The sequence below is a fragment of the Panthera uncia genome, chromosome D1 (genome assembly GCF_023721935.1).
Source record: "Panthera uncia isolate 11264 chromosome D1, Puncia_PCG_1.0, whole genome shotgun sequence".
In the NCBI taxonomy this organism is placed as follows: Eukaryota; Metazoa; Chordata; class Mammalia; order Carnivora; family Felidae; genus Panthera; species Panthera uncia.
The window spans coordinates 109,442,972-109,469,080 of NC_064808.1; the positions used below are offsets into that span (position 1 = coordinate 109,442,972).

Consider the following 26,109-nt stretch of genomic DNA (forward strand, 5'->3'; position numbering starts at 1 on the left):
TACTTTTCAACTGTGATACTGGATTCTACTTTACAATTTTTCTTTCAACGATTTTAGTTTCAATATTCACAAGCAAATTGATCTCTGATTGTCTTTTAGGAGACATATATTTTCCCTGTTTCAATATAAATATGTCATAAAAAGGAATTTGGAAACTTTTCCTTCATTTTCTATGTTCTGAAATTGTTTCAAATAGCACTGGGATGATCTGTTTCTTAGCGATGTGGTAGAATTTCCTTGTAAACTTGACGGACAGGGAAGGGAGGGTAGCTCTCTAACAACTTCTCTATGTCAACAATAAATGGTCTTTTAGGGAAAAAAAGGAAATAAATGTAGTAGTGATGTCTGGGTGATGATATCATTGCCTATACTTACTTATTCAATTTTAGATATCTACACTGCACATAAAACTGCTTCTGTGATAATAAAAAGTTGTTTCATTAAAAAAAAAAGCATAGAGTCTGGCAAAATCTAAACAGTTTCAGAATTTTCTAAGATAGGAGGTCCTAAGCACCACTTTTACCATACAGAAAGAAAAGCAGCAAAGTAAATATTCCAAAGAACATTAGAACACTTTCTGCCTTCTCTTCTGCTAAAATTGTGCTAACATGCTTTTACTATAGGTAAGCCTTCAGGCTACTTACGTGTTTTCTAAAAGCACCGTGAAAAAGAAAAAAGTACCAAAACACCAAACAGACCCAAGATTTAAGATACCTTTGCAACCTAATTAGCAAACACAGCAAATTAAATGGTATTTATTTCACATGAACCAGAGTTTGATTGATTAACTGAATATAGTCACTTACTATATGTGAAGTAATTGAAGACTGGTCCAAAAAAACCATCCTGTGAAGCCTGATCTTTAAGAGGCAACAGCAAAGGCTCTAATTCTTCAAGGGTATAAAGTCCAGGAACTTCACCTATGGAATATTGCATTTCTTTTGAATTTTAGCTGCATATCCTAATCCAAACACATTTTACATCTACAATACCTTCTCTGTGTTTGTATTAGTCTGCTCTTATTCAAGCTGTTTCCAAAAGTACACGATCCTATCACCTCTATACTAACAAACCTACCTGTCGCCTTCATTTGATAAAACTCAGATTCCTAAGCAAGCCATTCAAGACAGTGGATAATCTAGCCATCTAGCCATCTTTCCAGGTTCTCCTGCTTCTTCTCTGCCCCTCGCATTCAAGACCTTGTATTCCAGCATCTGAACTTCTGTGTGTTCCATAAATATAGTGAATCTATACCCACAGTCTTCCTCTGCCCATTCCCCCCCCCCATATTTCCTGTTACCCTATGAGACACTCCTGTACCGACCCCCATGCCCATGAGCCTTCCCTGACTCCCGTGCACTGGGGAAGGATCTTTTTCTTCCATGTATCTAAACATATCACAGTTCAGCATTTATCACATCATGTAATCATGAAGTATTTCAATCAGCTTCTGAATTCCCAGAGGACAGATATTTGATCATGTTCAACATTTATCTTAGAGCATACTTAGCAAAGTACCTGGAACATGAATGTTTATTAGATGAATGAATGGATGGATGGATGGATAGATGGATGGATGGGTGAACTTGTATTATGAATCAGGAAAACTAACCCATAGCCCTGCTATAAGGCTACAGAGTGATGAAAGGCAAATCAAACTGGATTAAGACTATGAGTATTTAATAGAGGGCTGAATTATATCCTATTCACCTCTATAAACCCAGTATTTAGAACCAGATCTGGCACATAACAGGTGTCTAATAAATCTCTGTTAAGCGAGTATATTTAAAGTTTGCAAGAAACTCTAAGATGACCCTTGGGCCACATGTCCAAAGCAGGGCATTCATGCAGGTCCCACCACAGGCAGACCCTACTTTTCTTCAGGGTCAACTCAGAGGTGTGGGAATGCTGCCCATCCCCCAAGCTGGTACGTATCCAAACACACGCACACGCAAATCTACTCTACGTCTTGCCATAAATTTCAGCCATGCCTAGACACTTTTGACTCCTTCAAATTAACAAGAAAAGTTAGCTCTACTTACATGCGTAAACCCCCTCTATAGAAAATAAGAGTTTAAAACACAAAAAAAGAGACAAAGGTCTATTTTCTCTGAAAGTATTTTTCAAATACTTTTTTGCTAAAAATGTCGATAAAATTTAGCTTATGATTTTTGCAGTTATAACTTGATGACAACGCCCAACTTATCTTAAGATAAAAACAATAATTCCCACATCAGCGCTCATCTGCATGTTTGCTTTCACAAACAAAACAAAATGAAAAACCCCAAACAAAAAGCTGTGTATCTGGTAGACCAGTCTATCTTATCCCTAATGAAAGGCCTCCATCTAGTGACAAGGGAAGTGGTGTGCAGGAAACACAGCAGCAAGATCTCAGGAGGCTATGCTGTAAGAAGGTCCTGACACCCAAGCTTGCCCAGGACCTCTCGCTCCTACCACAGCAGCCGCGCAACTTGTGCTAGAGACTGGCCGGCCACCTGTCCTCTAGAGTCCCGGTCTGCTCTCAGTGGAACATTCAGGTGTAGACACACTTTGGCCTAGAAATTAAATGTTTTCGTCAACCAAAGCTGCTAAGTTCTGGAAAAAAAAAAGAACACTTCATCTCAGAGCTTACCGGGGCCAACGCGAGCATCGCGTAGGTCTGTCTGCAAGTCTCCACAATGGATTAATCATGCAGCTGAAACTCGCTTTTAACAAGGTTTATTTTGTACTTAAATAACAAAACAATCTCGGTCCAAGTCTAAAACTAAGCCACCTCATACCAACTCTAACCTTGATTACTCATGAAGAGATTCTAATAAATTTCATAAATTCTTCAGAAAAGGGAGACGTGGGAAACTGCAAGTGTCTTCTCCAGGAAGCCACAGAAAAGGTCAGGTGGCTCAACAGACAACAGGAGCGGACCACGATTTGGGAAACAGGAGGCCTCAGAGGCTGAAAATGTACCCGCATTCACACACCCGTACGAAGGCCATTATTCAGCAACTGCACTAATGCTGGACAGTGAGGGCCCATCAGATTGTTTTCTTATAAGTTGGACCATGTGTTTCCCTGCACACTAACTCGATTATTTCCACAGATAATAAAAGTGCTGTATTAAAGGGCACAACACATGTTTTTTAAACAAGCACTGGCTGGGAGCTTTCCCAAAAGGTAACAGCCAGCAGTCCCACCAGAAGCAGGTGAGATGGCAGCTCTTCGGAATTTTCCCCGACATTAATAATCCTGTTTCTGTAATCCTTCCGTCTCTTGGTTTTATAAAAATGAGGCTTCTCAACTCTCCAGCTATGAGAGCGTTTCACCCCATGTCAACTTAGTAAAACCCAAGCCAAATGTTCTCTGAGACACACTTTTACACAAGGTAATTTACTTGAATAATTTTTACATCACTATTTTTACTTTTCTGAATAGAAATCATGCACTTGCCTGAAGACAAGAGGCTGTTGATCATCTCCAGAAAGGTGGGATGGACTAACTGGTAGTCCTCAAGAAGTAAAACCACCTGCTGAGCTTCCACACCGGCAAGATGCAGCACCTACACCATCACAAAATCTCATTTCGCACCAATCACACGGCAGCACGGGCACAGACTTCTGTCCTCTGTGTAAGGAAACTCCTCCCCTTCCTTCTTCCCCTCCTTCCTCCTTTCCTCCTCTCTTCCTCCTCCCTTCCTCCTCCCTCCATCCTTCCTTCCTTCTTCCCTCCCTCCTTCCTCCTCTCTTCCCTCCTCCTCCCTCCGTCCCTCCTTCCTTCTCCCTCCCTTCCTTCCCTCCCTCCTTCCTCCTCTTCTTCCTTCCTCCTTCCTTCCCTCATCCCTCCTTCCTCCCCTCCCACTTTCCTCCCCCCCCCCTTCCTTTTCTTCTTTGTTACCAAAACGAAAAATTAAACTCTAGCCATAGAGTTTGGAAAATAAATCCAGTCCACGAAAAAATAGTTGAGGGAAATCTTAATTATTTTACAACTAAGACAGATGATCATTTTTAAACATATCCACATACGTCCTATAGAAATTCTATCCTTTTATCTTCCATGCCCACCTGATGTCTCATAATCTGGGGTACCTGAAAGCTAGAAATCCTACGAAGAATCTTTTTCCTATGTGTACGTAAAAATAGAATTTTCTAATAGCCACGGGGAAAATAATCATCAAAATTAAAGATTATGTTGCATCTCAGAGACGTGAAGTTCTCTCTGAAGGCTTCTAGAATAACTAATTGTGATGTAAAACCAAATAAAGCAAAAGACTTTGAGTAACTCACATGTTTGATATCATTTCTGAACTGCTTCAGTTCATACCCTCTGGAGATCTTCGGAGAAAACAGCATGGCCCCGTGCATGTGGCTCACTAAGGACGTGACGGTGCGGCGGCCTACCCCGCTGCGTCCCGCCAGCAGCAGGGAGCCCCCGGGGCAGCTCAGCACTCTGTCTGTCCTGGACACATACTCCAGGACTTCTTGGAAAAGTAAAATATCTAACATCTGGTTATCTCGTCCATAATGAATAAGGCCCTTTTAAAAAAAATCACAAAGAATATTTTATAATTAATATATACTCAATTATAGAATAAAAATGTTAATTATCTAGAGTAACATGTGTAGTTTTGATACACTCTGGGAAAGGCTTCAGTGTGACTGTATGTCATCTCACACCCCACAGCCTAACCAGGATTCCAGGTCTATGGCACTTCCTCCAGAAAGACTTCTGTGAGGCCAAGCAAGTTCAAGGCCTCACAATAGTCACATACTTGTGGACATCATCAATATAACTAGTAAGACACAGTGAGAAGTATCAGTTTAATTACCAAAATGTCAATTTATAATCTTTGCATGTCTCAAAAAGCTTACAAGATGCTTTTTAAATGCCTGCAATCATAACAAAACCCCAACTCAAATCCCTGATTGAGATTATACCTTCTTAATAACATCCTTGAGATCTGCAGAGCTCAGTTTCCCAAGCGGTTTTCCGTGTGGAGGCAGGGGCTGTCCAGGGGCTGGCCTTGCTCCTGAACTGTGTCGGGCTCCCCACGTAACATAGAAACTGTCTGTAGAAATAAAAGGTATTCTTCTGTTTTCTGTGTGTTATTTGTAATGGCAGCATCAGGAACTGCATTGCTCCTTTTTAATTTTTATTTTTTATTTTGAGAGAGAGAAAGACGGCGTAAGAGTGTGGGACAGGGGCAGAGGGAGAGAGAATCTCATGCAGGCTCCACACCCAGCATGGAACCAACGCAGGGCTCAATTCCATGCCCTGGGATCAAGACCTGGGCCGAAACCAAGAGGTGGATGCTCAACTGCCTGCACCACCCATGCACCCCGCTCACTAAACTTGAAAAGTTCATCAGCCCAAGTAAGACGATCCCCAGAAACACAAAGGTAAATTCCTATACAGCGTAGTTCGTAAGATCAATCAACTCAGTTACAGCACCCACACCTCACTGCACTATCAAACTACTACTGAAAAGGAACTCATGGTGTCCCTGTTCTATCTCCGACCCCACTTCTTCCCCAAATGAAACATCTTCCTCCTAATGCTCCCCTAGGGTTCTCACTTCCACCATTTCTCCCTTTTCCCTTCTCCTTCTCCAGAATGTCCATATAAATTGTAGATTAAAACATATAAAATTGGCATATAAAACAAACTCAAAACTCTCCGTGTGCAAGAACATAAATTTATTATTACCATCAAGAGCCCTAATTCTCAAAGAAAAATTCGCTGAATTTTAAGTAGCAAACAAAAACCCCAGAAACTTGCCCTGAAAGCCCTTACAGGGGCGTCCCCATGAGCACACAGGAAAGTCTGCACACCTCTCCCCTCCCGACGCGTGCGGGCACAGACCCTCGCCGGCGCAGGCTGGGCCCCGAGGCCGTAAGATCCGGGACCCCAGCTTCTTTGAGCTTCTCTCCTTTCTCTTGCCTCATCTGCCAGCTGTGGACGCACCGCACCGCACGACAGCCCCTCCTTGGGAAACCCCGCCGGGACCGCCAGACCACACCTCCATCGTGGTCAAGGCGCCCTCATCACCCTCTGGGCTCCCGGAGCGCGTCCCTTGCCCCTGGACTCCCACGCTCATCAGGCCCCGGCCACGTATCATCAGTCTCCTGCCTATCCCTTTTACTTTCACCTCCCCTGGGATCCAAACTCAGCCTGCTCTTCTTTAATCCTAACCACCCACCTTGAATTACTCCATGTTGCTCTGTGCCTTGAACCAGCGGCGGCCTCTAGGCCCAAACCTACTCACCACCTCTCTCCGGGCAAGTGTCCCAAGCTCTCATCTGCTCCCAAACTTCCAGGTGTTCCACAGACATGCCTGACAGACTTGCCTACGGCACACCTGAGTTTCAACCCTGCACTTCCCGCTGGAGAGAAGGAGGCAGAAAGACACGGCCGCTACCCTACCCTCCCAGACCTGACAAACCTTACGAGGATGCCCCCAAAGACACTCAAGACACCTGCAAACCTGAAACACAGAAAACCGAACTCATCGTCTCCATGTGTCATCGTGCCTCACCCAGCTCAGATCCCTGCCTCGAGCCTCTGTCCCTTTGGCTACACCCTCACCATTCCCAGAGAAGCACACGACAGGCGGCAGGCGGGCTGTGCCCCAGCACTCCACCGGCACAGAGCTCCCCACCGCCTGAGGACAAACAGCCCAACTCCTCATCTGCATCTAATCTGCTTCCACTGGCCACCTGCACCTCCAGTCTGCATCCGCATCCCACTGCACACTCCAGTTCCCTTAGCTGGTGATTCTACGCATATGCTTGTCCCATGTCTGGAATGCCCTTCCCTCCACTTCACTCAGTAGAATCATCCTCAGACACTTTCACCGTCTGCAGTGCTCAAAAACTGTACAACTGTAGGTGTTAATCTAACAAGGTACGTACGACACTTACATGGTGAAAACTAGACGACACTGAGGAAAGAAAACACAGAACATCCAAATAAACAGACAGATAAATCATGTTCACAGAAAGGAAGACTCAACATAATGAAGGTGTCAATCCTCCCCAAACCAATACACAGAGTTAATGCAATTCCTATCAAAAGCTTAGCAACCATATTTATAGGTAAGATTACCCTAAAATAGATCTAGAAAGTCAAAGGAACTTAAATAGCTACAATAACTCCAAAAAAGAACAAGAAAGTAGAAGTGAGTCTTCCCAATTTCAAGATTTATTATATGACAGGAATCAAGACAGCGGGGTCCTGGTGGAAGGACAGACATAAAATCGATGGAAAAAAACAGAGAACCTAGAAATGTAGTCACACAAACCCGTTTTGGACAAAGGGGCAAAACCAAGTCAAGGGAGCAAAGTTCCCTTTTCAATCAATGGCCCTGGAGCAGGTGGACATCCATCAGCAAGTAAAGTCACCCCGTCTCACTCTTTATACTGAAATTAACTCAGAGTGGACCACTGACTTAGAACAAAACCGTAAAACTTTTAGGGAAAAAATGTAGGAGAAAGTCTTCAGGATATAGGACCAGTTGGAATTCTTAAACTTGACACCAAAAGATCCTTAAAAAAAATTAATAAGACAGGGTGCCTGGGTGACTCAGTCGGTTAAGTGTCCGACTCTTGGTTTTGGCTCAGATTACAATCTCACAGTTCCCTGAGTTCGAGCCCCGCATTGGGCTCTGTGCTGACAGCTCGGAGCCTGCTTGGGATTCTCTGTCTCCATCTCTCTCTCTGCTCCTCCCTTGCTCACACCGTCTCTCTCTCGAAATAAATAACCATTAAAAAAAATAGCAAGTTGTACTTCGTAAAATTAAAATACTTAGCTGTGGGAGACCCTATTAAAAGGATGAAAAGACAAGTGACAGTGGAAGAGAGTGTGTTTGCAAACCATGTATTTAACGAAAAGCTAGTGTCTGTAATATACAAAGAACGCTCAAAACTCAACAATAAAGATAAACCATCCCAAGAGAAAGTGAGTAAGACGCACACAGAGATATGTCACTTGAAAGGATACAGAGGCGGCGAAGGAGCCCGAGAAAACGTCCAGCTGCAGTGGCGGCCGGCAGAGCACAGACTGCGATGACACACCCAAACACTGGCAAGGATGTGCAGCACCTGGCTTACGTCCATACTGCTGATGGGAATGGGAAGTGGCACAGCCATTGTAGGAAAGAGTTGGCGGTGGTTTTCAAACACCGAGCACAGAAACACCGGACGCTCCCACAAGTGCACGGATGACCATTTATCCCAAACAATGTATTTTCACGTAAAAATCCCTACATGAGTTGTTCTAGCACCTTCCTCCTAACGGTCTAACACACACCGAACATAACCCAGATGGCCTTCAACAAGTAAAGCGTTTGGGAAATGGAAGTGTACCTGAACACCTACTCAGCACTAAGAAGGAACAAACCACTGAAACCCCAAGCCACCCGCACAGGTCTGCAGAGAATTATTCTGATCGAAAGTAAGAAACGGCAAAATTAAACACAGAACAGAAGGGTGGTTTGCAGAGCAGCAGATGTGGCCACAAAAGGGCGACACGACAGATCTCTGTGGTGATATTCTGTATAAAACTAGAGCGATGCCAACACCCTGTCCGAGATGTTCTACTGTAATTCTGCCAGCTGTTACCGTGGAGAGACCACGTAGAAGGCACGTGTGCTCGGTCTGTGTAAATTCTTACAACTGTAGGTTAATCCATGATGATCACAAGATAAAAAATTCTTTTCTTTTTAAGTTTGTTTTGTTTGAGAGAGACAGGGATAAAGAGAGCACACCAGCAGGGCAGGAGCAGAGAGAGGCAGAGAGAGACAGAGAGAGAATCCCAAGCAGGCTCCACACTGTCAGTGCAGAGCCCAACTCCAGGCTCAAACCCACGAATCATGAGATTATGACCTGAGCCAAGATCAAGAGTCAGCCACCCAATAGGCTGAGCCTCCCAGACGTCCCCAAAAAATTCATTTTAAAAAGCTTGAAAGTAGCTCCCTCAAAAAAGAATTAGTCTCTACCTCTTCTATATATCTACCATCTAGCATTTATCCCAAATATATTCAGAAAAGTTAGATTAATCGTACAACACTTCATTCTCTATTATAATTAAGTTTAACTACTTGCACAAATTTTCATGGCGTCTAAACACACTATCAATAGTTACCATTGTAAACAAAGACTTTCACATCTGCATCTACCACTAGATTACACGTTTCTTGAGCACAGGAATGTATCTCATTTATTTTTAACTCTCCAAGATTAAATTTTTCTTAATACTCCACTATGTGAAAATCTTATTTGCCTACACAGAACATATATCAAGGCTATATTTTTTTAAAAATGCAATCTTTCCTTGAAAAGTAAAATGGTGAGGGAAAAAAAGCATATATTATATACTGAATCCTACAAAGGAGGCTCTGAAAGATAACAAACGCTAGAGAATTCAGATACCCAATAAGACACTGACACTATCTAAGGCCCAAAGGACATGTTCCTTTCTCTGCAAGAAGAGACACTACACACCCAATTCTCAGACTGAGAAAGACCGCACAGGTTAGAAAACAAAGCTCTCCACGCCACACAATGAGAACTCCAGGAAGCCCTGACAAACCCACACTCAAAATCAAGCCAACTTCCAACTACCACCAGGCATGCCAACCTGCGTCGCTTCTCCAACTCACTTCCTGATTCTGAAACTCTAGCAGCTCCGAGAAAATTCCCTCTGTCAGGCTCAACATCTTCCTAACAGTCAAGATCCCCTTTGGCTGTATGCAACCATGACCCTGGGACCAATCAAATCTGGTAACGTACATGTAGAACGTACTACATGAGACAGTCTAATGGGATAGAAACTCATTTTGCAGCTTGAAAGGGGTTTATTGGAAAATACTTCCATGTTACGGTCTCCACGTTACGGTACCAAAAGCCCTTTTGCTGTGATGGCTTTCCAATCACACAAACCACCCCCTGAGCAGTCTTCAGAGTGCAGCCTGGTGATTAAGCGGTAACAGATGCCAAAGCAACTGGGCTGCTCGTGGGGAGTGGCGCTACACGCAGCCTGTCCTACCAGGGGCGAAGCCAGTAACCAGAGCCCGAGAGAAGCTCTATGCTAACAATGTCGTGAGCAGTGACAGCCAGGAGAATGCAAAGCTTAACTATAATCAAAATACGGATTTTCCCAATGGTCTCAAAGTTTCCTACACATATGGCTTGAGAAAAACATTTGCCAGTAAAAATCCTTCAGGAAATAGAATTCTGAATTAAAAATATAAAACACTATGGCTAAGTCCAAGAAAACAATTATTGTCATTATATTTTATTTAGCATATGATTATTGAAATCTAGCAAAAAGGAAAAGAGCATTTGCTTATAGTAAAAAAAAACATTAAAATTATCCAAACTTTTCACTTGTATAGTATATGAAATCATGCTATTAGTAAGAAAAATAAGTGTACGGTTCTCATAACATTTATATATTCACATAAACTCCACAAAGATTACCTGCCATATTATCTAATATATCTGAGCCCCAATCTCCTTGAAACACTGATGTTAAAATGCTGTCAAATAAATGAAGTTCCTTTGCACCAACAATTTTGTCACGAAATAAGCGCCGTGCTTCATACGCTATGATTTCTAACACATAATCTAGTGGATGGTTTGAGGACCCTAAAAAAGAGAACATTTTCTTTAGTTCTAAGAAAGTTCAAATGACTTGCAAATAGTCTGTTTCAACACAGTATTAGAAAGAAATAAGGAATGAGAATCTGCATACCGTCACGTTGGCGTCAGATACAAAGAAGAAAAGGAGAAAAAATTAAAATTCAATGTGTTAATAAGTTGGTAAAGTTGTTTTGATCATTTATAAAATACAGTAAGCATCATTATCCCTAGTTCAATAAAAATACTAATTCCAAAAAGTGTATCAAACACGAATAATGATTTTATTTTTCCCAAATCAAATTTTAACAGTGACGATCATAAAGTTTAGAAGAAAAGCCACGATGTTCTATTTCAATATTAAGGTTTAATTTGAATATTAATGTTTAAATTTAATATTAACATAATTTTAATTGTTATTTTTAGAATACTGTCATCAATTATAATACTCATTTAACGTACCTATTACAAACACAGTACATAACATAAACACACACGTGCGCACACACAGATATGCTGTGGCATTCCAGAGAAAGGTAAGTGATTTAAAATAATGAAAGGAAAACTTACCTCCTTCTAAATCGTATCTGAATAAGCCAAGAACCCACTGGGTAAGGATGCACGGAGTAAACAAATAGTGACTATAATCATCAACTGTAAATCTGGCCCGTACCTGGAAAAGACAGTGCAGTAAACCATCTGTCTGCTGTCTAAATATGTAATATGTAAGTATTTGTAATATATTTCCAAATATGTAATAATGCTATAAGCTTTTCAGTCACTGTAGACTCACAGGAATGCCCTATTTGTACTAGTCAGTAGAAACTGTATTTCAATAGAACTGATTTCCGTAGTTATCTTAATATTTTATGCATTTAAAAACATCCAACAGGGGCTGTTCAAAGTCTTCAGCAAACTGCAAAGGCTGACCACAGGAAAAATAACATGAGAGGCAAAGAGCCATGCCAAGGAAAGGGGCCTGAGGAAGGCAAACCTAAGCTTTGTGCACAGGGGCTGCGATGCCACGGCCCTACAGGTCCCGGAAAACACAGCTCCCGGCAGTGGGAACTCCAGAGCTGCCTTCTGCTCACAGAGTCACTGAACTTCTAAGGGACCACAGTGTCACTGCCTGATGCACAACCCGCCGGGACCGGTGCCTTCCCTCCCCCACCCACAGGGCCACTGCTCTCATTCTGGCCTTGGTCACGTAACGTCTCCATTCACTCAGAATCGAAATGAAGGAACCCTTGCTCGCTGACTCTACTTCCCCACTTCTACTCCAAACTACACGGGGCACCTTCCACACATACCACCCTCACTTTCACACGCCGGTCCCTTTTCCTAGGAAGATCCTTCCTCTCCAGCCACATTGAATTTCTGTTCACGTTTCAAAACTCACATCATACTTCCGCTCTCCTTAACAACTACCACACACAACAAAGTTCTACACAACTTCTTCTACAGTCTCTGCAAGTTGCGCATTTTGTCACTGTTACACTCATCACACGTGAACTATTAACAGTTCACGTACGTGACTGGGCCCCTCACTGGTCTGTGAGCTACCAGAGAACAGAGACTCCGTCATCTCTGCACCCCCTTAGGACCAGTGCTAGAAAAGGAGGTACTCAACAGACGTCTTCTGCATCTGCAACGCCTGTTTTTAGCACTGTCCCCACTTTGCCGAGGAAACACACTTGAGACATTTCCTCACAGGCAACAAGAAAGAAAGAAACCTCAAAGACTACTCTGGGTTTGAAGCCTAGAAGACAGAAACTGATGGAAGTCAGTAGAAAGATGTAGTTTGGGAAAGAAGAAGAACATTCTAAACATGCTAAATTTTAGCAGGTAACAGAATAACCAACCATCTTCCAGTGATCCATTCATTCAATACTGACTATTAGAAACCGTGCCAGGGGAGTCAATAGTGAAGAAAGCACACGGAGCACATGACCTCACAGAGCCCACTCCCCAAGTAGAAAAGTCTAGTAAAGAAGAGGGAAAGAAAGCTGAAGTGTCGACATAAGCCAGCACTAAAGGCAGTCCTTTGGGACGGGAACCAATAGACGTGGTAAGAACAACATAAATGAATATATATACCTGTTCATACACTTGTACCATAGACCCTGCTAAGAGATAGATTTTTGATGAAGAACCCCAAATAGGATGATTCTTCAGATTTTTATATAGAACTGGTTCCAAATATGCTCCATAGATTGTCTGTAATTGCTCTCTTTCTGGGTAACTGAAAAAGGAAATATCAGAAAATTATTTTAGAAGAATCAACGTTCTAAATTATTTTAATGTTCACTTACAGCAGTGGTTTTCCCAATGTGCTGCCCTGAGATTTAGACACCAGAGGTTTGCCCGGGGACTAAGGACAGGCTCATGGTCCCTACTCTGACTTTAACCACATTAGACCCCTCTACGTATCTGCTCTGAAACAGAGGGTCCTACCAGAAGATCCCAGTGAAATTACTTAGAAACACAATTGTTTGAAAACCATGATCTTTAGAAAAGACAAAAAGGTATATTTTTCTCAAGAAAAAAAGTATTTTGAGTCGAGTAGAGCCTACCCATAGAGCACTAATCCACCTCAGAACCATCAAAGTAGAACTATTCACACAAATGAAATCAACCCGTTTCTCTCAAACCGAAATCTATCTCATTACAGCTTAACTGATGGCTTTAACACTTCTGAAAGTAGAATGTTATAGATGGTTATAGTTTCAATTAGCATGAAAATAAGATTGTGTAGGTCCAATGGAACACAGGACAAGTGCTGTAACCATACAGCCCGCAAGTCCCTGCGACAACGATGGGCCATGGCACTGGATGCACGGGTCAGGGTTAATGCCGCCACGGCGAACGTGACTGACTCCACCTCGTGCACTCTGCATAAAATGGGTACTGCTTTTGTTTTATGAAACCCGTAAAATATTTAATTCTAAAATCGACCATTCAAATTCCTAACACTGATATGATATTTTAGAACAGAAATGACACAAAACAGTTGTGTTTTATTCCTAATATTTACGAAGAGCTGATTAACACCTTCAGTTTAGGAAGGACAGGGGAAAAAAATATCAGAACTTAAGTTCTGAGTATTTTTATATTCTTCATTTTGAGGAAATATCATTAATGGATACCTTCAATAAAATTCAAATATATAAGACAGCTCCCCAAAGGAAAAACAATGAAAAACACAGAGATACATACTCCACAGCACAGAGACGGACAATAGAAGTAAATCGGGTGGTAAGCTTATGTCTTCCCAGTCTTCCTCCAGGTGACATGGAAGCCACAATGTGAATATTTTCTAAACCAACCCATTCCAAATTTTCATCATAAAATCCTTGATATGTCAATACCTATTTGAAAACAAATGTATTTTAAATGTTTTATGCTTAGGATTTTTCTAATTCTGATCGAAAATATTTTTGCATGAAATTCAAGTGTTTCCAAATGCAGCCATCATCCTCTATCCAACTCAAGAATTTAAGCTTGAAGAATAATACTCTTGAAGACTCTGTATTCAATTAATGTTAGCTGAATGAGCCTCATTTTAAAAATGTTTTTTCTAATAAACATTAAAAACCAGATGACAGTATAAATCTACCAGCAATTATCGGGAAAAAAGTAAAAGAAATCAGGAAAAACATAAGGAAAATATTTTGGTTTTCTTCTATAAATTTTGTATCATATTCTACAGTTACATAGTAAAGCTAAATTTGAACCCACAGAAACAGAATAAACTCTAATGTAGACCTTAGGGCTTCTAATGTGATGGAAACCACACTGACAGAACATATGGTCTCCAACCTTTGCCATTCCACAGGTAAAGACGGAGAGCCATGAGCTGAAGAAGCCAGAGAGGGGCACGAGTCTACCTGTTCTCTGAAGAAGGAATTACGAGAAAAATGAAGCCACAACTCCCCCTAAATCCCACATCCACCCCAGCTTCTGCTTCCCTGCTATTTAGGAATAAAGGACAGGTAATAAGCATAGGGTAAGGCTGTTTTCACTCTTCCTGTCATGTATCACCTCCACGTAATACTAACTTTTACAAGGAAGAAGGTCGAAGAAAGTAGCTTTCTAGGGGAGCCTGGCTGGCTCAGTTGGTGCAGCACGAGACTCTTGATCTCAGGTCGTGAGTTCAAGCTCTGCGTTGGGTGGAGATATTACTTAAAAATAAAAACTTTAAAAAGAAAAAAGACAGCCCTGGAACAAGATCGCTACATGCGTCAGGGGTTGAGTTTCCATTAACATACTGGACAAAACCGGCCCTGAGGAGGAAAGCGGGTTTTCTAAGGAAAGGTAATGAAATTAAGTTGTTTCCAGTTATATCCTAACATTCAAGCAATAAGACCCACCTGTTGTAGGAAAGCAACCAAAGTACTGGTCCCCCACTTATCCAGCTTAGGCAGGTTGAGATCTTTCAAGTACAAAACAAGTCTTTCACAGTCTTTTGGTCTGTACACTCGACCGGTGTTGGTACTGATCACCAGGCAAGTCTGGCTCAGCTTCTGCAGGAGGTGTCGAGGCGTGGTCTGCGCGCTACAGTGAACCGTGGCGATCTGAGTGGACCGGAGCTGGGAAAAGGCGTGTCTCAGCAGCATCCTGGGAGAGGAAGGACATTTGCCTTTGTGTGTTGAACGTGTTCAAATATAACATGCCGCTTATATTCCACCTAAAATTCCTCTTTTTATAAATATAAATTTATAAATATTGCAGTTTCTAAATTATATATGATGATGTTTACAGGGAAAGTGTGGCTTAACAAACAGGCAACTTTCTAATTTTTACAATATAAAAAAATACATTTGTATGTTAAAGCACCCTTGAAACTCCTTCAGCAAAAACAAAGTTTACAGAAATAATTTAATTTGATAAAGTACATACAAAAGATACCAACTGGTTCCCTATAGTTGAAGAGTTAAAAAAAAAAAAAAAGTGCAATGATTTTATAGAATTTTTAAATTCCTACTAAAAATGTGAACCTAATAAGCCATGTCTCTTTTCCTTTCAGAAACTACACTCAGTAGACACGAAAAACAGCTGAATTACACTGATATAAAAGCTATTTTTAAGTAGAAAGCTAACTTCAAGATTCATTGTTTATAACTAAAGCAAATAATAATGTGTAAATATATCGAAGGGGTTCAGTTTTTGTGGTGATTGTATGCTCATTTTCTTTTGAAGAGTATCTTCCCAGATCGTTCTCTTTCCCCTAGAAAACACATAACCTGGCAGAAAAAAAAGATATATTCTTCTCTAATCTAATCTAAAGTCGTATTATTTCTACTAGTAGTGACAATGGAAAGAGTCCTCCATTAAAATGTAAACACTACTTTAACCAAAAGAAAGGTAACAGGGCTGTGAAACGATTTCACGTGAGGAGAGGAGTACAAATCCACAATATGCACTTCAGTCAACATTTTTCTGCTCTTACCCTTTGCCACATCCTTCTGGTCCTACAAGAATAAATGGCTGTTTAGTATCAGAACTTAACCAGGGTTTGAAATAATCCAGGCCTCGCTGCATGTCAGGAATCTGAATGACGGGGAGAGTTTGGCTGTTGTTGAAATCATCGGCAGTCAAGTTTTCCGGCTTCTTCAGCACATAAGATGCTAGTCGTCCCCGACCTGAGTCATAGTAGGTATCCATTGGCTTGTGAGGGTCTGGAGGAGACTCTCGTGCCCAAGTAAAAACCTTAAGAGGAAAAAGTTGTGATAGATACTCCAAAAGCTATGTGAAATTTTGGCACAAGTGCTGCCAAAGTGAGCCACGAGTATGTGAAATTTTAGTTCTTCAAAGTAAATGTCCCAAAGTCAGTCATCTTAGTTTAACAACAAAAATTTGCTACCAAATATCTTTGATAATTAAGATAATATTTTATGTCAATTATTATTCTCTAAATCATCACTGAGGCAAAAAATATAAGTCATCTAGTCTGCACATACACCAAGATATAAATACATTCAACTTTTAAATGACGTGGGTTTTTTTTATGTTTATTTTTGAGAAATAGAGAGTGTGAGTGGGGAAGGGGCAGAGGGAGAGGAGGACAGTGGCTCTGAAATATACCTTTAAATTTATTAAGGAAAATATGCTGAATCCATCCTGGCATTTTTAACTGCCAAAACTGTTCTGGTTAAGCACATGATTAAAAATATGTATTATTCTACAATTAAAAATGATTTAAATAATTATATTTAGTCATATGGCTAAGTAGCCTCAAACATGTCTAACAATAAAGATATGGTCCAAACTATAGCCTGTTAAAACATTACTTCATAAAATTTTAATAAAATCATAAAATATCATAAACTAGTTCAAAGGATAAGGTAAGTATATATGTTTACATGTACATATCGATAAATGCATTATTATTCTATTGAATGCTTCATTTCAAAAGTAATAGGCTTAGCACAGCTACAAATCACTATATTTTGACAAGTAGGAGTCGATGAAAATTAAAGAAAACACTGACTGAACACATGTGTTAAATATGCATCACCTCTTTGGTGAACTCCAGGCGGGATTTCATGTTCAGGTTTCCACCAAGCCCCCGTATGAGACTAATAACAAACTGCTCATGATTTTTGCATCCACGAAGATGTGACAAACCATTCATCACAGTCCCAACCAAACTGGTTTCAACCACATAGTCATTCTGTTGATTAAAATCCATGGACAGACAAAAAACAAATATTATCATGGAAACCCACAGATTTACATTCACACATCTTTTCAATTATGATCTTTAAATATATCCCTCCATTCAAGGTGTAGAAAGTTTACATTTGATTCAGTTTATACATATAAATTTTGAAATTAAGATGTAATCATAAAAATGCAATTGTCTATTTCTAGCTTCAAGTGCTAGAGTCCTTAACTAGATATATACTTTACTTCCTAAGTCTGAAGAATATAAAAGTACATCACTGGTCTGAAAATAACAGTCCCTCATAATCTCTTCCTGATAAAGAGGAAGCTAGCGGTAAGGGCTCGATCAAGGACCCTGGACATTAAAGGCTCGTAAAAGTGAACTTAACACAAAAAAACATCTGAAGTTAGCTCTTTACACAGACTTTTAAAATGAAACTTTGGGGTGCAGTGTGTACATGACTTTGATCTGTGGGCCCCTGGGACCCCTGTGTAACTGCCAGAGGTTAAAAGGGGTAAAGGTTCTCACTCATTCAATCTCTAAGTATTTACTGAGACCCAATTATGCATTAGGATGTCCATGTGGTGCTAGGTGTTTTCTTTTAAAAAAAAAAACACAAAAAACAGGTGAATTTCACAGAGAACTTATGTTCCTGTCACTCAAGTCCAGTAGAGAACACGGTCAACAACTTATGGTAAAAGCTACAGAGGAGCAAGGCGCCTGGGTGGCTCAGTTGGTTGAGTGTCCGACTTTAGCTCAGGTCATGATCTCATGGTGCATGGGTTCAAGCCCCACGTTGGGCTCTGTGCTGATAGCTCAGAGCCTGAAGCCTGCTTTGGATTCTGTGTTTCCTTCTCTCTCTTAACCCACCCCCCCCCCACTTGCGCGCACGTGTACCCATGTGCTCTCTTGCGCTCTCTCTTTTCCGCTCTCTCTCTCCCTCACTCTCAAAAATAAACGCTAAAAAAAATTATCGGTAAAAAAAAAAAAAAAAAAAAGGCTACAGAGGAGAAGAGAGTAACTCAGAGAGCTTAAGCCTCTTTGTAAAAGGGGACAGTGAAACTGACACCTGAAGGATGAGATCTGCAGGGCATGAAGAGAGGGTAGCATATGCAAATGTAAGCCACCAGTGTGGGTAAGAAATTAAAAGCAGCTTATGCCTGAGTAAGCAAAGGAGAGTAAGCTGAAGTCAAAGGGATGGGCAAGGGCCAGAATATACACAACTGCACAGGCCATGGAAAGGGTGCAAATTTTATTTTCACTACTTATAAGGTGTTTTAAATAAGGGAGTAAAAAGATCCAATTGGCATTTTTTTCAAGATCACTCTGCCTGCAAAAGAAATGTTTCTACAAGATTGTATAAATGGGAGGAAGACCAGGAAAAAGGAAAAGATGAGGAGAAATCCAGCTGCCTCAGCCATACTAAGAGTTCTACACTTTAAAGGCAATATATTTATTTCTGCATTGTCTAATTTGCTGAATTAATAGAAGAAAGAAAAACGCTAGTTATAAATCAAATCAGCATTTGGTTGGAGTACTCATGACAGTCTAGCTCTCAGAACGTGAACACAGTGAACAAAGTACAAAATAAGAAGGAAGGAAGTCTCAACACATAAAAAAAATTTCAAACTGTAACAGGGACCTGACCTCAAAACAATCAGTTTATTTTCTAACTGAATCTTTGGTATATCCAGTCTATGGCTTGACCATCTTATCTGGTCATTGTATCTATAGTCACAAAACCCCTACATACCAATCTGTCCCATCCAGTGTTCTATTTCTGTTTCTAACATCAACAGCATACAAGTGGATGACCTCCAAGTATTTGTCCTAGAGAGCCTTATTAGGCTCTGTATATTTTATATGAATGAAATAACATATCTGCTGAAAAGTTGCTACAAGGGAGGCAGCAGGTATTTAAGGCAGTACATAAACTCTCATTCATTCATTACTCCATGACGGTACTTGGTTCTGGGGATACAATAAAATGTGGTCCTGCCCTCCAAGGGGCTTGGAGTTGAATGCACGCAGTTATACTAGCAAGGAGGAGACCGATCTGTCAGACTGAGGGCTGGAAGGAATGGTCCTCTCCCCGAAGCCTCCAGGAACCCATTCATGTGCGTCTTCTCCTCACAAATCCCTATCCCTCCATCTCATCCTTACAGACAGGAAAGAGACACCTTGAGAAAACTCAAGTGAGATCTCCACTTCTCTGCCATTCTACAATCTTCTACAATGACTACTAAGTCAACTTCAGGTTAACAATCAGATACTTTCAAAAAGTACTTTCAATGCTACCTATTTCCTCTACTCTTTTATATGTTTACATTTTTCATAGAAACGATGACATACAAGAAAAAAAACTGAAAAAATCGTATAGAATATCGGAAAGCCCTACATTGTCTTCTGTGCACGTCAAACTTCTATTCATGCTTCAAATTCAGAACTAAGTGTTATCAACTTTTTGAACTCTTCTGGAGGATGGTAACACTCTTTTCATCCTGTTTATTTTTCTACATCTCATTTTTCTCCATTAGGCAAATCCCTCCCCAAGGAAACAGACTATCCGATCAATGTCCACCTCTTAAAGTCTTATCTAGTCCTATGCTTGATACATATACTAGATACTCATTAATTTTTTTGAATAAACAGATGTTTTTAATAACATTGTAAATAACTCATCACCCTTTTTCTACTGTAGTATTAACTTGACATTGTTTTTAGCATGAAATATATGCTGGTACTTATTGACAGTGAAATGTAACAGCAAGATGGTTTTACTAGAAACATGAGAGATTCCACTATTCAAGATTTTTAGGTAAGCAGCTCAAGATAGTGTAGGTCAGAGAATTAAAGTGTCTTAAGACTACCATAACAAATTCTCAACAAGATACTAGCAAATCAAATCCAACAGATTAAATAAATTATTCACCATGGTCAAGTGCGATCTATTCCTGGGCTGCTGGGGTGGTTCAATATTTGCAAATCAATCAATGTGATATACCACAATAAAGGATTGATAAAAACCATATGATCCTGTCAATAGATGCAGAAAAAGCATTTGACAAAATATAGCATCTTTTTTTGATAAAACCCTCAACAACGCAGGGATAGATGGGACATATATCAACATCATAAAGGCCATATGTGAAAGACCCACAGCTTGTATCACCTTCAATGGGGAAAAAGTGAGAGCCATTGTCAGGAACAAGACAAGGATGTCCACTCCCAAGTTACAATCTACCATAGTACTGGAAGTCCTAGCCTCAGCAATTAGACAACAACAACAACAAGGCATCCAAATCGCCAAAGAAGTCAAACTTTCCCTATTTGTAGATGACATGATACTCTACGTAGAAAACCCAAAAGACTCCACAAAAAAAAAAAAATTGCTAGAATACATGAACTCAACAAAATTTCAGGATATAAAATCAACGTACAGAAACCAGTTGCATTTTTATACACTAATAATGAAGCAGCAAAAAAAATGAATCAATAAAATAACCAAGGAATTGATTCCATTTGCAACTGCACCAAAAACCATAAGATATCTAGGAACAAACCTATCCAAAGAGGTAGAAGATCTGTACTCTGAAAACTACAGAACACTTATGAGAGAAGTTGAAGAGGACACAAAAAAATGGGAAAACATTCCATGCTCATGGATAGGAAGTACAAATATTGTTAAAATGTCTACACTATCCAAAGCAATCTACACATTCAATGCAATCCCTAACAAAATAACACCTGCATTCTTCACAGAGCTAGAACAATCAATCCTAAAATCTGTATGGAACCAGAAAAGACCCCGAATACCCAAAGCGATCTTGAAAAAGAAAACCAAAGCAGGAGGTATCACAATCCCAGACTTCAAGCTATACTACAAAGCTGTAATCATCAAGAAAGTATAGTACTGGCACAAGAACAGACCCTCAGATCAATGGAACAGAATAGAGAACCCGAAATGGACCCACAACAGTATGTCCAACTAATCTTTGACAAAGCAGGAAAGAATATCCAACAGAATAAAGACAGTCTCTTCAGCAAGTGGTGCTGGGAAAACTGGATAGCGACATGCAGAAGAATGAACCTGGACCACTTTCTTACACCATACACAAAAAAAACCTCAAAATGGATGAAGGACCTAAATATGAGACAGGAATCCAGCAGACAAAAACCTCTCTGACGTTGGCCTCAGCAAGTTCTTACTTAACATGACTCTGGAGGCAAGGGAAACAAAAGCAAACATGAACTATTGGGACGTCATCAAGATAAAAAGCTTCTATACAGTGAAGGAAACAGTCAGCAAAACTATAAAGCAGCCTACAGAATGGGAGAAGATATTTGCAAACGACGTATCTGATAAACAGTTAGTATCCAAAATCTATACAGAACTTATCAAACTCAACACCCAAAAAACAAATAATCCAGTGAAGAAATGGGCAAAAGACACGAATAGACACTTCTCCAAAGAAGACATCCAGATCACCAACTGACACATGAAAAAATGCTCAACATCACTCATCATACAGGAAATACAAATCAAAACCACAATGAGATAGCACCTCACACCTGTCAGAACGGCTATTAACAACTCAGGCAACAATAGATGTTGGCGAACATGCAGAGAAAGAGGATCTCTCTTGAACTGCTGGTAGGAATGCAAACTGGTGCAGCCACTCTGGAAAGCAGTATGGAAGTTCCTCAAAAAATTAAAAATAAACTACCCTATGACCCAGCATTTGCACTACTGGGTATTTACACAAAGGATACAAAAATACAGATTCAATGGGGTACATGTACCCCAATGTTTATAGCAGCACTATCAACAGTAGCCAAATTATGGAAAGAGCCCATTTCTCCATGGACAGATGAATGGATAAAGAAGATGTGGTGTGTATATACACACACACACACACACACACACACACACACACACACACACATCAGAGACACAATGGATTATTACTCAGCCATCAAAACGAAGGAAATCTTGCCATTTGAAATGATGTGGATGGAGCTAGTGTATTCTACTAACAAAATAAGACAGAGAAAGACAAATATCATATGATTTCACTCATATGTGGAATTTAGGAAACAAAACAGATGAATATGTGGGAAGTGGGGAGAGAAGAGGAGGAAACAAACCATAAGAGACTCTGTTTTTTTTTATTTCTTTAAGTTATTTATTTATTTATTTATTTTATTTATTTATTTATTTATTTGAGAGAGAGAGACCGTAAGAGACTCTTAACAAGAGAGAATAAATTGAGGGCTGATGGAGGGAGGTGGGTGAGGGATGGGGACTAAGGAGGGCGCTCGCTGTGATGAGCCCTGGGTGATGTAAGTGATGAATCATGAATTCTACTCCTGAAACCAATATCACACTGTATGTTAACTGACTAGAAGTTAAATAAAAATTTGAAGGGAAAAAAAGATTACTATAGTAAAAAGTTAAAAGCCAAGACAAAGAGCAGGAGAGCAATGAGGACACCTAGCTGTCCCTGTACCCCACATCCTGGCTGAGCATCACTCTTCATCGTTATTCTTCTTGCCTAAATGGTTAATTATGAAATATTACGGCTAACTTACCTGCTTCAGAACCCACTGTAAAGCCTTTTCAAAGTAATCTCCAATCCAGCTCTCAAGATTATTCCTATAACTAGGAGGCTGATTCTTCAACCAAGATTTTATCAGAGAATTAACATCTGTCTCTTCATCGCTGAAATAGATTAACAAATGTGTAAGAAATTATTTAGGAAGACAATGTCAGTGTGCTTTCAAAATAAACTTCTGCTCCAATAAACATTATTCTACAGGTATTGTATCTGCTTATATATGAGACTTGATTTTAATTATTCCTATATGAATATGTGTGTGTATATTAGTGATATATGTACACACACACACATGTATACGTATATACATATGTCATTTTCTGTAAAATAAAGCAAATAAATTTCATCAATATTATAAACACAAATTAAAGAGGAATTACATACACGCAGGTTAGCCAAAACCTGATCTAAATCCTTAGGAACAAAGAAACAGAGAATCCCAAGTCCCATCCCAGACTTAGTGGAACAAAATCTCCACTCTAACAAAATTTCTGGGTGATTCAAACACACAATAGAGTTCAAGGACACCTGTACCTTAATGCAGATCTTTAAAAATATTTTTTCTTCTTCTCTATCCCAAAAAAGGCCAACTACCTAAATTCTCATGCCACTAATTAAAACTCAAAGATCTTCCCGAAGTAAAACAGGATTCTTTTAGCAAAGCACCTAATTATATGTCACATCCAATGAATTAAATTAAACACTAACATCTTATTCAAAACTATAGCTTAAATAACTATAAAAAACGATGGCAAACACAACTCCTAGATTAATAATTTTAGAATTGACAAGGGCTCAATATTTTGCCATTTCCTGCAATGTTGATGTTCTCATATGTGACTACTGTACATGATTTCTAAAATCAGCTTATTCTTCATATTTGTTCTTCAAGCCTCTTCCAAACACGCTGAGGAAGAAAGAAAACATTAAGTGAAGAGGTTTCTAGTTGTGAAACAAAAGGCTGCACCACAGGGCCTATTCATCCTAGGTTAGCCCTAAAATTCTATCAATCTAAGATCTATGATAAAAATATTGCTACTTAGTTTTAGATTATTAGCCTCTAGCTCATATCTAGTATGTTCACTTCTTTGCACTTAATTCTAACATTTAAACAAAGAAATAGTGGGGCAACTGGGGGGCTCACTCAGTTGGGCATCCAACTCTTGGTTTCAGGTCAGATCATGACTTCACAGTCATGAGCTCGAGCCCCAAGTCGGCCTCTACAGTGACAGGACAGAGCCTGCTGGGGATTCTCTCCCTGTCTTTTTCTCTCTGGCCCTCCCCTACATGTACTCTCTCTCAAAATAAATAAACTTTAAAAAAAAGAGGGACAATACTTTTAAAAAATGGGAGGGAAGGCGCCTGGGTGGCTCAGTCGGTTGAGCGTGTGACTTGGTTTCAGCTCAGGTCATGATCTCGTAGTTTCATGAGTTCGAGCTCCACGTTGGTAGTTCAGAGCCTGCTTGGGACTCTCTCTCTCCCTCTCTCTCTGCCCACCCCCCATTCATGCTGTCTCTGTCTCTTTAAGAAATAAACTTAAAAAAAAAAAAAGAGAAAACAAAACCAATTAAATACTTTTTCACTTAAGCAAACAAAAATATTTAATAACTGTACTATGCCTGAACTGCTCAAACGATTTAACTGCAATAAAACAGAAACTCTCTGAATGAATTAAAACCCAGTAATAAAAGAAGCTAATCAAAAATGAGGAAAATGCGTATTTATATACTATTCATACAACACTTACTTCACTTAGCTATGAAACCAAACTAATAACTGAAGAATATCCTAATATAATACTCGCAAATGCCCTTATGGTTTACCTAAGAAAGATCATGCCCATTCTAGATATTGTGGCTGGCGAAGCACAACTTAAATCATGAGTTTCAAACACAAAGTTAACATTTGGGCCGAACTGAATCCTTTCTCCACTGGGCATAGTGAGTAGTCGATTGTCATCCAGAACAGAATTCAGAGATTCTATCCATTCAGGGTCAATATCGCCGTCACATATTATCCATGAGCTGACATCTGTTTTCCAAACAAAAAAGAGGTAAAACACAAATACGTGCAGTGATGACAATTAAAAATAAGCAATAAAATAATTATCTTCTTCTTTACAAGTAATGTCCAGGAAGTATGATTTTATATTACTGCGCCAGAACACCAGGAGCACAAGTTGAACAAGCTAACATTTTCCACGTGAATCTGCACTACAAACGTCCTGGAGGCTGGACACCCACAGGAAGTCCTGGCTCAGGTGGCCAGAGACCTGGTTACGTACCGTGTGGTAACGTTCTACTCACCCACCAGCACACAGAACTGGAATCTCGCTAAACACAAGATGGTGTGCAAGACTTGGGGATTACCCGCCCCATGACTTTGGCACATATTGTCCACACCCTTGTCTTCCACCATGTCCTAAGAATGTATGAGTGCTTGCTACATCACATCTCTTGTAGAAAATACAGGAAGTCCATTTTTAGCATCCTACCTGAGAAATACAAAACTCACCTGATTTCTTTGGTATATAAAAAGGTGACCTCAAAGGGGAGAAGCAGCGCTGTGTACAGAGGTCTTTTCAGAGACAAACCTTTTTTTTTATCCATCCTTCCTAAACTGAGAGCGGTTTCAACTTGAACTTGGACATTTGAAACCGTCAAAGAAGAAACTATCACCAATGAAAGTGTGACAAGTAAATACAGGCAATGTCTGGATTTGCCCCAGTGTGATATTATTAACTACAGTGAAAATGAAAAACCTCACTGAAATCTCTTCTAGTGTCACAGAGTTCTAAACGTTTCGCTCATGGGCTTAGAAAAACAACTGTTAATTACAATCTAACAAAAACTGGAGAGTCTTCTCAGACCCTGGCCAAAAATTCTTTTAAAGATCAAGCCAGACAGGGGCGCCTGGGTGGCTCAGTCGGTTGAGCGTCCGACTTCGGCTCAGGTCACGATCTCGCGGTCCATGGGTTCGATCCCCGCGTCGGGCTCTGGGCTGATGGCTCAGAGCCTGGAGCCTGCTTCCGATTCTGTGTCTCCCTCTCTCTCTGCCCCTCCCCCGTTCATGCTTTGTCTCTGTCTCAAAAATAAATAAACGTTAAAAAAAAAAAAATTTAAAGATCAAGCCAGACATTTGAGACCACGAAGTCTACAGTTTTACGACTTAAATTTTCAAAATTATTCAAAGCACT

General features: G+C 40.1%; 1 protein-coding gene across 4 annotated transcripts in view; it reads right to left on the bottom strand.

Moving 5' to 3' along the window:
• The window catches only part of DYNC2H1 (dynein cytoplasmic 2 heavy chain 1), a 348,288-nt gene that overhangs the window by 246,315 nt on the left and 75,864 nt on the right, over window positions 1-26,109 (bottom strand). For all 4 annotated transcript variants that reach the window (XR_007454148.1, XM_049614182.1, XM_049614176.1 and 1 more), the window contains exons 39-51: window positions 24,737-24,944; window positions 22,888-23,017; window positions 17,146-17,301; window positions 16,078-16,337; window positions 14,999-15,245; window positions 13,845-13,996; window positions 12,726-12,870; window positions 11,199-11,301; window positions 10,470-10,637; window positions 4,929-5,059; window positions 4,278-4,526; window positions 3,445-3,553; window positions 807-920 (exon numbers count right to left, since the gene is read on the bottom strand). Coding sequence is in view for 3 of the 4 variants with exons in the window: in XM_049614182.1 (XP_049470139.1) it covers window positions 807-920; window positions 3,445-3,553; window positions 4,278-4,526; window positions 4,929-5,059; window positions 10,470-10,637; window positions 11,199-11,301; window positions 12,726-12,870; window positions 13,845-13,996; window positions 14,999-15,245; window positions 16,078-16,337; window positions 17,146-17,301; window positions 22,888-23,017; window positions 24,737-24,944 (2,172 nt within the window). In the remaining variant the exon portion in view is untranslated. The remainder of the gene's footprint in view (window positions 1-806; window positions 921-3,444; window positions 3,554-4,277; window positions 4,527-4,928; window positions 5,060-10,469; window positions 10,638-11,198; window positions 11,302-12,725; window positions 12,871-13,844; window positions 13,997-14,998; window positions 15,246-16,077; window positions 16,338-17,145; window positions 17,302-22,887; window positions 23,018-24,736; window positions 24,945-26,109) is intronic.